The sequence below is a fragment of the Macaca thibetana genome, chromosome 2 (genome assembly GCF_024542745.1).
Source record: "Macaca thibetana thibetana isolate TM-01 chromosome 2, ASM2454274v1, whole genome shotgun sequence".
Lineage (NCBI taxonomy): Eukaryota > Metazoa > Chordata > Mammalia > Primates > Cercopithecidae > Macaca > Macaca thibetana.
The window spans coordinates 151,962,316-151,975,947 of record NC_065579.1 but is presented as its reverse complement, the minus strand read 5'-3'; the positions used below and the strand labels follow the sequence as shown (position 1 = coordinate 151,975,947).

At 44.8% G+C, this 13,632-nt stretch overlaps 4 protein-coding genes across 9 annotated transcripts in view; 1 reads left to right on the top strand and 3 right to left on the bottom strand.

Moving 5' to 3' along the window:
• The window catches only part of PARP9 (poly(ADP-ribose) polymerase family member 9), a 36,961-nt gene extending 33,454 nt beyond the window's left edge, over positions 1–3,507 (bottom strand). For 2 of the 6 annotated variants that reach the window (XM_050781832.1, XM_050781834.1), the window contains exon 1: positions 3,054–3,137. The gene's annotated coding sequence lies outside the window, so the exon portion shown is untranslated. Of the gene's footprint in view, positions 1–2,919; positions 3,149–3,191; positions 3,215–3,260 lie in introns of those variants that run through there. The other 4 variants (XM_050781830.1, XM_050781833.1, XM_050781829.1 and 1 more) reach the window with 4 other exon arrangements.
• Positions 1–13,632, bottom strand: part of KPNA1 (karyopherin subunit alpha 1) — a 335,799-nt gene that overhangs the window by 134,235 nt on the left and 187,932 nt on the right. The window lies entirely within an intron of this gene.
• The window catches only part of MIX23 (mitochondrial matrix import factor 23), a 304,832-nt gene that overhangs the window by 199,511 nt on the left and 91,689 nt on the right, over positions 1–13,632 (bottom strand). The window lies entirely within an intron of this gene.
• Positions 3,249–11,912, top strand: DTX3L (deltex E3 ubiquitin ligase 3L). Its single transcript, XM_050781835.1, has 5 exons — positions 3,249–3,435; positions 4,686–4,897; positions 7,309–8,844; positions 9,276–9,493; positions 10,508–11,912. Exons 1-5 carry the CDS (start codon positions 3,249–3,251, stop codon positions 10,575–10,577), a joined length of 2,223 nt encoding a protein of 740 aa, XP_050637792.1. The 3' UTR covers positions 10,578–11,912.

The window sequence follows — 13,632 nt, the reverse complement described above, 5'->3', positions numbered from 1 at the left end:
CCTGTCTCATTCCCAGCACCCTTTAGAAACTGCCAGTGGCCAGGCACGGCGGCTCACACTTGTGATCCCAGCACTTTGGGAGGCAGAGGCAGGCGGATTGCTTGAGCTCAGGAGTTCAAGACTAACCTGGGCAACATGGCAAGACCTCATCTCTACTAAAAATACAAAAAGTTAGCTGCACATGTTGGCACATGCCTATAGTCCCAGCTACTTGGGAGGCTGAGATGGGAGGATCACTTGGTGGGAAGCTGAGGCTGCAGTGAGCTGTGATCATGCCACTGCACTCCAACCTGGGCAACAGGAATGAGACCCTGTCTCAAAAAAAAAAGGAGAGAAACTGCTCATCAGAATCCCCCATGTGGTTAATGCCAATGGATTATCTTCTATCCATCTTTACTGGACCACTTTCTATAGTATTTCACTCTTTCATTCCTGAAATCCTGCTTTCTTGGCTTCTCCTATGCCATCTTCCCTTGGTTCTTTTATTACCCTTCACTTTACCTTTACAGGCCTTTTCCCTGCGTTCACTTCCACCATACCCCTCTTAATTGTTAGCTCCAGGATTCTGTCTAAGGCATTTTTCATCTCATTCTACATGCTCTGCAGGAGTGAACTCATCCACTCCCATGGCGTCAACTCACCAACTGCAAATATGACTCTAATATCTGCAGTTCTAGGCCATGGCTCTCCTGAGCCCCATTTTTCAACTCCACCTGGAGGTCTCACAGTCCCCTCAAATAAGCCTCTGCATATCTCCTGGTCTCCAATCCTCCATCCCACCCCCACCAAATCCATACTTTATCTCCTGGATTCTGCAGCTCAGTAAATGATAATACCATTTATGCACTCAAATCAGAAATCTAGCAACTTTCCCTCAGTCTTTTTTGTCTCATATCTGGGACCTGACAACCTAAATCACTTTCAAATATGCCCCTACCTTCCTCACCCACTGACACTGCTTCACCTCAGGGTCTCAGCACCTTTTGCCTGAGCTGTGGCAATATACTCTTTTCTTTTCTTTTCTTTCCTTTCCTTTCTTTTTGTTTCTTTTTCTTTTCTTTTCTTTTTCTTTTTTTTTTTTTAAGACAGAGTCTCACTTTGTGGCCCAGGCTGTGGCGTGATCTTGGCTCACTGCAAGCTCCACCTCCCGGGTTCATGCCATTCTCCTGCCTCAGTCTCCTGAGTAGCTGGGACTACAGGTGCCCCCCACCACGTCCAGCTAATTTTTTTTTTTTTTTTGTATTTTTTTAGTAGAGCTGGGGTTTCACTGTGTTAGTCAGGATGGTCTCGATCTCCTGACCTCGTGATCCACCTGCCTCAGCCTCCCAAAGTGCTGGGATTACAGGCATGAGCCTCCACGCCCAGCCAGCAATATACTCTTTTCAAAGATTTAAAAGTACCTGATTTGACATTTTATTGTTTGAATAGGTATTACATTTACGATGTATAAGAAAATGTAAAAGGTTTCCTCCTATCTCCCCTACTAAATTCCCTGTCCAGAGTGCTTCTCCTGTATTCTTCCAGTGGCATTTTTTACACAAAAGGTAGTAGCTTATATACACACTTCTGCATCTTATGTTTCTCACGTAACGTATCCTAGAGATCTTATCATATTAGCACATAGAGAGCTTCTTCATTTTTCCCACTGCCCATTGTATTCCATTGTATAGATATATTATTATTATTAAACTGCTGGTCCCCCTATTTATGGACATTAAAGAGTTACCTATCTTTTGCCATTGTAAACAAGGCTGTAAAGAACATCTTTGTACACAGGTCACTTCACACAGGGGCTAATATATCAATGGGACAAATCCCTAGAAATGGAACTCCAGAATCAAAAAGCATATGCTGTTGTAATTCTGACAGTACTGCCAAATTGCTCACAGTGAAGACTGACCCATTTCCAGTCTTACCAGCCATGTGCAAAAACCTTATCTCTGTCCTCTCTGCCGCCAGTCATCCCTGCTTGTAAATGTGTCTTCCACACCATTGTCAGCACCGTATTTCTAAAATGCATATCTGGCAAGTCATTTTCTTGCTTTCCCTGCTTACAACCCTTCAAGTCATCTTCACTGCTCTTCAAAGCTTTTCACCATCTAAATATGTGCTGTCCAGGGTGGACTATCAGCCTCACGTAGCTACTGAGGCTACATGTGGCCAGTCTGAATCGAGATGTGATGTAAGTATAAGAAAAACACTGGGTTGCAAAGATGCAGTATGATAAAAAGAATGTAAAAAGCTCATTATGTGCTGAAATGATTAAGTTTTGGATATGTCAAGTTAAATAACATCATTACAATTAATTTCATCCGTTTCTTTATCCTTTAAAAAATATGGCTGCAAAAATTTTAGAATGAACATACTGGCTCACATTGTATCTCTGTTGGACAGTGCCCATCTAGGTAGGCCCTCCCTCCCTCATCCCCTCACCCATCTCCTCTCCTCCCAGGCCCCAGGCCCACTCTGTGCTTCAGACCATAGTGGTCCCTAAGCCTTAGGTGCTTATCCCCCCAACCCTGTCCTCCCCATCTCGTCGCCACACTCAGTTTATTAAGATGCTGCTTGAAACTTCTCCTTGGAGGCCTTGAAGAAGTTTTGCTCCCTGGTTCACAGGTCCGCCTCCCCTCACCAGCCCTTGACATCAGGGCCTTGCTCTGCTCTTTGGGCAGCAAGAAACAATTCAGTGCTGTTGGTTAAATCAAGCAATGGAGGAGAAAAGCCCCCAGGAGCCTGTCTAAAGGGTAGAGTTGGAGGGAGGGAAGGGGTAACAGGTCACAATTACCAGATGAACACATTCAAATTTTCAAAAATGGGTAAGTTTAACATGGATTCAGATGTGAATTACTTTTTAGCATCAAATAATAGTGATAACAGCAGTAAGAGTTACAAAGAATAAGAAACACAGGAGAAACTTACTTTCTTTGCATAGTCTACTCATAAGGGAGGCCTGGCCCTGGGATCCCGGTCCGCGCCCGCCCCCACTCTCCGCCCCCCCGTACCCCGAGCCTGCAGGAAAGGGGACCCCGAGGGCCCAGGGGCACCGGACCTACCCACCCGGCAGACCACTCGCCTCGGTGCAGACAGCACAGGGAAGAGGGGGAAGCAGTTCTGCTGGGAACAGGGAGGGACCTCCGGGGAAGCGAAACTGAAACTTTGCGCCTAGTCGGCGGGGCGGGCCGCGCCTTTACCCCAGTCCCGGCCCAGCGGCGTCCCGGAGCCCCCGCGCCCTCCCGACGCGCAGAGCTATGGCCTCCGACCTGCGCCCGCCGTCCCCGCTCCTCGTGCGGGTGTCCGGGTCCGGCCTCCGGGTACAACGGAAGCTGGAGAGCTACTTCCAGAGCTCTAAGTCCTCGGGCGGCGGAGAGTGCACGGTCAGGCCCCAGGAACACGAAGCCCCGGGCACCTTCCGGGTGGAGTTCAGTGAAAGGGCAGGTGAGCTTCGGGCGGTCGGGCTGCGAAAGCCGAAAGCCGTCTCTGGGGCCCCGACTCCCGGGTTTCCAGGCGGACCCAGTTCCAGCTGACCTAGGGGAGAGGGCGGAAGAAAGTATGCCACTGTGCGGTGGCGGACAGGGACGGGGCCCTGCTGCCAAGAGACTCACTGAGACAGGGAACACTCGGTGGAGGATAGGGCCTCACATGTGCCCGGTGCGGATCCGGCTAACCCCGCCTTAGTGTGGATGTTTTCCATATCCTCATTCTAACTTAATTTCTCAGCTGTCATCTTCCATCCTCCAGATGCCTGTCAGCTGCCGTCCTTGTCATTCAGGGATTCCACTTTTATGTTTTAAATAATGGTTCCATTGTTCCATCCATTAACAAAAGGATGTTCCATTTTGTATTTTTGAGGATTACAAAAGTGATATATGCTCACTATAGAAATAAGAGAAAAGAGTAAAAAAGAAAACAACCTGGAGATAAACAATGTGTCCATTTGGTGTATTTTCTTCCTGCCCTTTTTTACGAATGCCAGCAAACACACGTGTATTTACACAATTCGGAGTCTGCACTTTTGATACTTGCTGCTGTAACTTACCTGTATAATGAGTATTGAAATGGGAGACCAGGATGGGTGCGGTGGCTCACGCCTATAATCCTAGCACTTTGGAGGCCGAGGTTGGTGGATCACTTGAGGCCAGGAGTTCAAGACCAGCCTGGCCAACATGGCGAAATTCCGTCTCTACTAAGAATACAAAAATTACCTGAGCGTGGTGGTGCGCACCTGTAATCCAAGCTACTCCGGAGGCTGAGGCAGGAGAATCGCTTGAACTCGGGAGGCAGAGAGTTGCAGTGAGACGAGGTCGCACCATTGCACTCCAGCCTGGGTGACAGAGTGAGACTCCGTCTCAAAAAACAAAACAAAAAAACAAAAAGGGAGGGAGGGAAATAAAGAAGGAAGGAAGAAAGGGGAGACTGGAGACAGTTTCAGAAACATGACGTTTAATGAGTGGACAATGTTCCATTGTCGTTAAGCTTTCACTTCTATAGTAAAACTTAATCCGCACACTTCAGAACTCTTAATAGCTCCCCAATTTCCTCCATCGCCAACCCACCATTCCGGGGTGCAGTGAGCAGCCTTACTGGGAGGTGCTGGGGCAGGGTACAGACACAGGAATGACAGGATTACTTGAAATCTCTCCCATTTTTATGTATGTATATGTGTGTGTTTAATGTTTCCGCTGAAGCTAAGGAGAGAGTGTTGAAAAAAGGAGAACACCAAATGCTTGTTGACAACGAACCTGTGCCCATTTTCCTGGTACCCACTGAAAATTCAATAAAGAAGAACATGAGACCTCAAATTTCTTCACTGACACAGTCACAAGCAGAAACACCGTCTAGTGATACGCATCAACATGAAGGACATATTCCTAATGCTGTGGATTCCTGTCTCGAAAAGGTGAGTATTGAAAGAAGGAGCTGGCTGTACCTGCGCCTCCTCTCCAGTCACCAGCCTCATGTATTATTGATCCAACACCCATGTGCTGGGCACATACATGGGAGCCAGGCACTGTTTTAGGCACTGGACACAGAGACGAACACAACAGACAAGGTCCCTGCTCTCAGGCGGCTCATATTGGGGCCCAGGGCATGCACAGAAAGACAGTAGGCAAGTGAAATAATTAGAACCATTTTATTTATTTGGAGAGAAACAGGGCTAGGGCGAGCAAAGGGAAGATGGGGGTGGTGTTACTTCTTTTTTCCCCCAACAAGACAGAGTCTCACTTTATCACCTAGGCTGGAGTACAGTGGCATAATCATGGCTCACTGCAGCGTTGACCTCCTGGGCTCGAGCGATCCTCTCACCTCAGCCTCCTGAGTAGCTAGGACTACAGGCGCCACTACACCCAGCCAATTTTTTTTTTTTTTGGTAGAAACGGAGTCTCACTATGTTGCCCAGGCTGTTCTCAAACTCCTGGGCTCAAGCGATCTGCCCGCCTTGGCCTCCCAAAGTGCTGGGATTACAGTCATGAATTACTGCGCCTAGCCTGGTGCTACTTCTAACCAGAAATCAGAGACAACTTGACTGAGGAGGTGACGTTTGGCCTGCAACTTGAATGATGACAAGATTCATTCAACAATAGATATCCACTGCTTAATGTGTTCCAGGCACTGTTATAGGAGCTGGGGAGGCAGCCAGGAACATGGCAGACTCTGCTTCTGGGGATGGCACCTTCTAGTGAGAGAAACAGACAATATTAATAAACAAATAGATATATAATAAAATGTCTGCCAGTCATACCTGCTAGAAAGAAGAATAAGAAGAATACGTGACAGACAATGACAGAACCACCATTTAAAATAGGATGTCTGGAAAAACCTCAAGTGAGATGACATCTCTAGCCAAGTGGATTTCTGGGGGGAAAATGTCCTAGAGGGAAGCATAGGTACAAAGGCCCCAAGAGCTGACATTCTGAGGCCCAGAAGCTTGAAGGAAGCCAGTGTGGTGGGAGGGCAGTGAGCAAGGGAGAGAGGTGCTAGGAACTCAGGAAGGTACACAGAAGACAGGCCTTTGGGGCTGAAGATAAGGATTTTGGATTTTTAACTTAAAATGTTAGGGAATTCATCAGATAGTTTTGAGCCAGGGGAGAGGACGATCTGGTTTATATTTCTAAACGGTCACTCTGGCTGCTGTTGGAAAACTGAACATAGGAAGGGGCTAGAATGGAGAATTAGAACCCAGTTAGGAGGGGTTGCAATGCGCCAGGTGAAAGATGAGAATGCCATGGACTTTGGGTGGCCTTGATGGAGGTGTGAAAAATGGCTGGATTCAGGAAACATTTTGAAGATCTGGAGGAAGGATTTACATGCAAAGTCCTTGAGAAGGAACAAAACATTAGAAATTTTGCTTTTATATTACATTTAATTGGCCTCTGTCCTTTTTATCTTAACCTGGCACGTCTTATATTTGAGCTTCTAAAGGCCAGGGTTTAGAAGGGACCGACAACTTCGCATGCAGTCAGGTGTTAAAAAGAAAAAAGGAGGAGGAGTGAAGAAGAGAAAAAACAGTCATAGGAAAGCCATTTTCCTCAGCTTTATGGCTCCCTTCCAAGTTCACAGACATTTGTGAGGGCCATGACAACTCGCCCAGAGAGCACAGTGCCTTCCCTTGACTGCTGTTCCCAAGATCAAACAGATAGTGGCAGTTGTAGAACACAGATCTCTTGGCCATGGAGCTTTTAGAAATGCTCATGCCCAGGCTCCACTGCAGACTAGTTAACATCAGAATCTCTGGGGATGTGCTTGGGCTTTGGCTGGTTTATTTTTCCCTGAACTTGCCAGGTGAGTCTTATATGCAGACAGGGTTGAGAACCTCTGGGATGTAGCATGCTGTATCCTCTAAAAAGGATTTGAGGCCGGGCACAGTGGCTCTCGCCTGTAATCCCAGCACTTTGGGAGGCCGAGGCAGGCGGATCACCTGAGGTTGGGAGTTCCAGGCCAGCCTGACCAACATGGAGAAACCTTGTCTCTTCTAAAAATACAAAATTAGCCAGGCATGGCGGCGCATGCCTGTAATCCCAGCTACTCGGGAGGCTGAGGCAGGAGAATCTCTTGAACCCAGGAGGCGGAGGTTGCGGTGAGCCGAGATCATGCCATTGCACTTCAGCCTGGGTAACAAGAGCGAAACTCCATCTCTAAATAAATAAATAAATAAATAAATAAATAGGATATGAAAGAAGTTGCCTCCTGCTTGGGGAAGATGTAGATGTAGTGGTTGTTTCTCTAGTCTCTATGCATTCTCCTGAAGAGAAGATGGTAGGTCTGCATGCTGAGAGGTTTTATTTGTTCCTGTTCCTTTTAAAATTTCAGATCTTTCTTACTGTAACAGCTGACCTGAACTGTAACCTGTTCTCCAAAGAGCAGAGGGCATACATAACCACACTGTGCCCTAGTATCAGAAAAATGGAAGGTCACGATGGAATTGAGAAGGTGTGTGGTGACTTCCAAGACATTGAAAAAATACATCAATTTTTGAGTGAGCAGTTCCTGGAAAGTGAGCGGAAACAAGAATTTTCCCCTTCAATGACAGAGAGGAAGCCACTCAGTCAGCAGGAGAGGGACAGCTACATTTCTCCTTCTGAACCAGAAACCAAGACAGAAGAAAAAAGCAACTGTTTTGAAGTTTCCTTGCCTTACTTTGAATACTTTAAATATATCTGTCCTGATAAAATCGACTCAATAGAGAAAAGATTTGGTATAAACATTGAAATCCAGGACAGTTCTCCAAATATGGTCTGTTTAGATTTCACCTCAAGTCAATCAGGTGACCTGGAAGCAGCTCGTGAGTCTTTTGCTAGTGAATTTCAGAAGAACACGGAACCTCTGAAGCAAGAATGTGTCTCTTTAGCAGACAGTAAGCAGGCAAATAAATTCAAACAGGAATTGAATCAACAGTTTACAAAACTCCTTATAAAAGAGAAAGGAGGAGAATTAACTCTCCTTGGAACCCAAGATGACATTTCAGCTGCTAAACAAAAAATCTCTGAAGCTCTTGTCAAGACACCCGTGAAACTACTCACTGGCAATTACATGATGAATGGAATTGAGGTTGATAGTGCCCGCTATAAACTTTTAGAAACTGAATTACTACAGGAGATATCAGAGATTGAAAAAAGGTATGACACTTGCAGCAAGGTTTCTGAGAAAGGTCAGAAAACCTGCGTTCTGTTTGAACCCAAGGACAAGCAGGTAGATCTATCTGTGCATGCTTATGCAAGTTTCATCGATGCCTTTCAACATGTCTCATGTCACTTGATGAGAGAAGTTCTTTTACTGAAATCTTTGGGCAAGGAGAGAAAGCATTTATATCAGACCAAGTTTGCAGATGACTTTAGAAAAAGACATCCAAATGTACACTTTGTGCTAAATCAAGAGTTAATGATTTTGACTGGTTTGCCAAATCACCTTGCAAAGGCGAGGCAGTATGTTCTAAAAGGAGGAGGAAAGTCTTCATTGGCTGGAGACAAACTGAAGGAGGATCATGAAACACCGATGGACATTGATAGTGATGATTCCAAAGCAGCCTCTCCGCCACTCAAGGGCCCTGTGAGCTCTGAGGCCTCAGAACTGGACAAGAAGGAAGAGGGCATCTGTGTCATCTGTATGGACACCATTAGTAACAAAAAAGTGCTGCCAAAGTGCAAGCATGAATTCTGCGGCCCTTGTATCAACAAAGCCCTGTCATATAAGCCAATCTGTCCCACATGCCAGACTTCCTATGGTGTTTACAAAGGAAATCAGCCAGAGGGAAGCATGATTGTCACTGTTGCAAGAGACTCACTTCCAGGTTATGAGTCCTGTGGCACCATTGTGATTAATTATTCTATGAAAGGAGGCATACAAACAGTAAGTATTTCTTAAGTCCATGGGTTTCTTGCCACTATGCTATGATTACCAGGGCAAAAGAGACTGTCCTATTGCCTATTAGACAGTAGATTTCCCAAGGAATTATCTCCCGGGTCATGTGCAAGGGATTGAAATAGTGGTAAAGGTCACAATGTTTGCTGATAATTCAAATATCTTTTGTGTCTATTTCTTAAGACAGAGAAAGGGTAGGTGGAGATTATATCTTGAGATGGGGGTTATCAGGAAGGTGGACAGTGTTTCCAGCATGAATTCAAGGAAAGGGGAGAAATATGGGTTATTGGGAATATCAGCATAACTTCAATACTTTTCTTGCTTTTGATTTGCTTTATCTACAAATGAACACATCTATACCTATAATAAAATTTTGACAGGGCACTGTTTTCACATGATATTTTCTTGTCCTCACACAGGGAGAACACCCAAACCCAGGAAAGAGATACTCTGGAACACAGCGAACTGCATACTTGCCTGATAATAAGGAAGGAAGGAAGGTTTTGGAACTGCTTCGTAGGGCCTTTGACCAAAAGCTGATTTTTACAGTGGGGTACTCTTGCGTATCAGGAACCTCAGATGTCATCACTTGGAATGATATTCACCACAAAACATCCAAGTTTGGAGGACCAGAAAAGTGAGAGCCTTTTGGGATGTAATGGCTACTCAACAAATTATAGAGATTATGAACTACGGCAATTTCTGGATGTGGATATAAGAAGAATCTATAGCAGTGGTATTGGGTATAGTCAAGTATTTTGAGAGATACTAGTCAGGGATGATAATCTCAAAGACAGCAAGATTGGTCCCCATCAACTTCTACCCTGCCAGCTATAAAGTACTATGGAGTTATTTCAATTTTGTACCAAAGGGCAGGGGGGTTTTGAATCCAGGATGAATACTATATAAGCTGATTTAATTTGAGGCTTGGTGTCTATTTGAAGGCTAGATGCTAGGAAAGTCACTTACTTTGCTTTCTTTTAAGGTCACCTTTCTTTTTCCCCTCTTCCCCCACCAGTCCACAGAGAACCTGAAATCACTTGACCAATAATATTCTAGAGAAAGTCTAAGTTGTGAGGAGACTATTGGTAGAAACTGCATTATAGGAAATCCAATTGTTCTTTATGAAACCCCAATAGGATTCCTCAGACCCTTGGTACTAAAGAAAAAATATATACCCTGAGACATTTTCAAAACCTGAAATTTGAAAATCCTACTAGCATGTGATTACAACGCCCCAGTAAAACACAGTATATTATATTTTTATGAGAGTCACTGCTTACTATAAACTGAAAAATTTTAAGAATTAACATAGACATGAAGCCTCAAATTAAATCAACGTACTTACCATTCATCTTGGATTCTCAAACCCCCTGCCCTTTGATGCAAAATGTAATAACTACATCATGTTAATACTTTGGAGTTGGCAGGGTAGAAGCCAGGTTGAAAGGCAGATGTTGGCCAGACAGCTAGGCTCACTCACTAGTTAAATGACTTGCATCTGCAAACTTAAAAGTCATGATACATCATCCACCTTCAGGATTACTTGTGAATGTTTGCAACACTGGATATTAAATCCTTAAATGCTGGATATCTATTGCACATATCGGAAAAATTTGTGGTGACACTAAAGGAATTTTTCTTTCTCCAGGTATGGCTACCCTGATCCTTCTTACCTGAAACGTGTCAAAGAGGAGCTGAAAGCGAAAGGAATTGAGTAAGAAAACTGCTGGAAGATGTCTTAAATCAAGCTTTCAAAAAAGTATATTTTAGGAGGCTGATTTTATGCCAATCTAAATCCTTACGTAGAAAGGACTTTGAAATTTTTCTTCTTAAGAAATGGTTTGTATAAGAATAAGAATCTGCTAGTCTGTCATTTCTGGAGTGATATTTTTTTTTGAGACGGAGTCTCGCTCTGTCGCCCAGGCTGGAGTGCAGTGGTGCGATCTCAGCTCACTGCAAGCTGCGCCTCCCAGGTTGACGCCATTCTCCCCGCCTCAGTCTCCTGAGCAGCTGGGACTACAGGTGCCCACCACCACGCTCGGCTTATTTTTGTTTTTGTATTTTTAGTAGAGACGGGGTTTCACCGTGTTAGCCAGGATGGTCTCGATCTCCTGACCTCGTGATCTGCCCGCCTCAGCCTTCCAAAGTGTTGGGATTATAGGCATGAGCCACTGCACCTGGCCCTGGAGTGATACTTTTTATGGAAGACAAAAGTCCCCCAAATCTGTGTAAAATCTGCTGCAAGGATGTCATGCCTCTTGTGTCATCACTGGGGTTAGAGGTGGGTCTGAAATCATCTTCTGTGTCCTTCAGTTGAACTATCAGCTGCCAATTGATCCTTTTCATTGCCATCTCTGGGGTGGTTCTTCATTTTTTTGTGTGTTTTCCCCTTAATCTCTACCTGTGAAAGTGAAATTCTATTGTAAATGGGAGGAAAAAGGGTTGGTTGTGGAAAATTAAAGACCCATATTCCGCTTTCTTACTCGTGGCAAGAAAAGTGGCCATGAGTAGAGATTGGGCAAGCATTGGTAATAAATGGAATAAGACTAATTATTATTATTATTATTAGAGATGGAGTCTCGCTCTGTCTCCCAGGCTGGAGTGCAGCGGTGTGATATTGGCTCACTGCAACCTCCACTTCCCGGGTTCAAGCAATTCTCCTGCCTCAGCCTCCCCAGTAGCTGGGGTTACAGGTGTGTACACCCACACCCGGCTAATTTTTTGTATTTTTAGTAGAGATGGGGTTTTGCCATGTTGGCCAGGCTGGTTTCAAACTCCTGAGCTCAAATGATCCTCCTGCCTTGGCCTCCCAAAGTGCTGGGATTACAGGCATGAGCCACCACATCTACCCAAGACTATCATTTTTAATGGCCAAGAGCCTAGTATATAGTTGGTGCCTGTCAGTCTGTTTGTGTTGCTATAAAAGAACACCTGAGACTGCGTCATTTATAAAGAAAAAAGGTTTGTTTGGCTCACAGTTTTGCTGGCCAGAAGGTAGGGCATCGGGTGAAAGCCTCAGGCTGCTTCCATTCATAGCCAAGTGTAGCCAGAAATCATATGACAGACAGGAAGTGAGAGAGAGGTGTGGGGGAGATGCCAAGCTCTTTTTAACAAGCAGTTCTTCAGGAACTGATAGTGAGTCACTCCCATGAGAACAGCACCAAGCCATTCATGGGGGATCTGCCCCCATGATCCAGCCCCCTCCCATTAGGCTTCACCTCCAACACTGAGGATCAAATTTCAACATGAGATTTGGAGGAGGTCAAACAAACCAAACTAGAGCAGTGTTTCATAAAATTGTGTTGCCTGACTTAGGTTGCTAGTAAGCCAGCAGAGGGATATTTGCCTCCAAAATCTTTGGCACAGGCAGGAGTAAGGAAGCCATTTCTAGAGTCCTGGCTACTAATTTGGAAAACTGAGCTTCTTTCTTTCATTGTTTTTTGCCTTAAGAGACAAGGCCTTACTATATTGCCCTGTCTCTTAAGGGAAAACATCAAGACTGGACTTGAACTCCTGGGCTCAAGCCATCCCCCAACCTTGGCCTCTCGAGTAGATGGGATTATAGGCACGTGCCACTGTGCCTGACTTAAGTTTCTTATTCTAGAACACTTGCAGCCTGAACTCTGACCAGGCCCCCCACTTGAGCCTTTGCTTTCTGTTCCTTGTAAACTGCCATATTGGGTGCACTTGCCCTGCCACAGTAATGCTACATATTTCTGAGCATTGTTTTTCTCTAGATAATTTTGTACTTTTGAGTATACCCCACTTCCAAGTGTTTTTTTGTTTTGTTTTGTTTTTGTTGTTGTTGTTTTGAGACAGGGTCTCACTGTGTCCCCCAGGCTGGAGTGCAGTGGCTGGAGTGCAGTGGCACAATCTCGGCTCACTGCAGTGTCAACCTTCTGGGGCCAGGTGATCCTCCCACCTCAGCCTCTCAAGTGGCTGGGACCACAGGCGTGCACCACTATGCCTGGCTTTTTTTTTTTTTTTTTTTTTTTTTTTTTTGTAGAGATGGGGTGTCCCTGTGTTGCCCAGGCTGGTCTCAAACTCCTGGGCTCAAGGTATACTCCTGCCTTGGGCTCCCAAAGTGTTGGGATTACAGGCGTGAGCGACCATGCCTAGCTCACTTCCAGGTTTAACAGACGAACTTACTCTAGTTTCCATCTCCATCATTTTATAATAACCGTAGCCCACATTGTAGTAGTTTTTCAACCCTTAACTCCCACCAATTCATGTTTTCACCTTTAAATTCCTTCTCGCTGATACTCTCTCTGGACAGAAGAAAGGTGAAATAAACCTACTATAAGGAATATATGACATGCCAAATTTTATTTTTAAACAGTTCTTCAAGTCAGATTAATAATAGCAAATTATGTGATTATCCATTTCCCAGCCCCTCTCCAAAAAAATGGTAAACAAGATGCCTTCTTCTTTTCCCAAAGATACACATACACACGTACAAATTTTTTGTCAGATAATAATAGCTAATATTTAATGAGTACTTACCTTATTTTGTCCCCTTTCAACAGATTTACATACGTGTGATTGATACAATTCATTTTCCCATTTTATAACTGAGAAAACTGGTGCACAGAGAGGATAAGTAACTTGCCAAAGGTCACACAGTTAATAAGTGGAAATGCTGGGACATGAACCAGGTAGTCTGCCCCCATAGTTCTGCCCCTGAGATCTGTACTGTCTCCCATGAGGGTACTTCTCCATGGAGCAGGCTGAGGCGAACACTTTATTCTGGGCTTCTCTCAGAAATGGATTCCC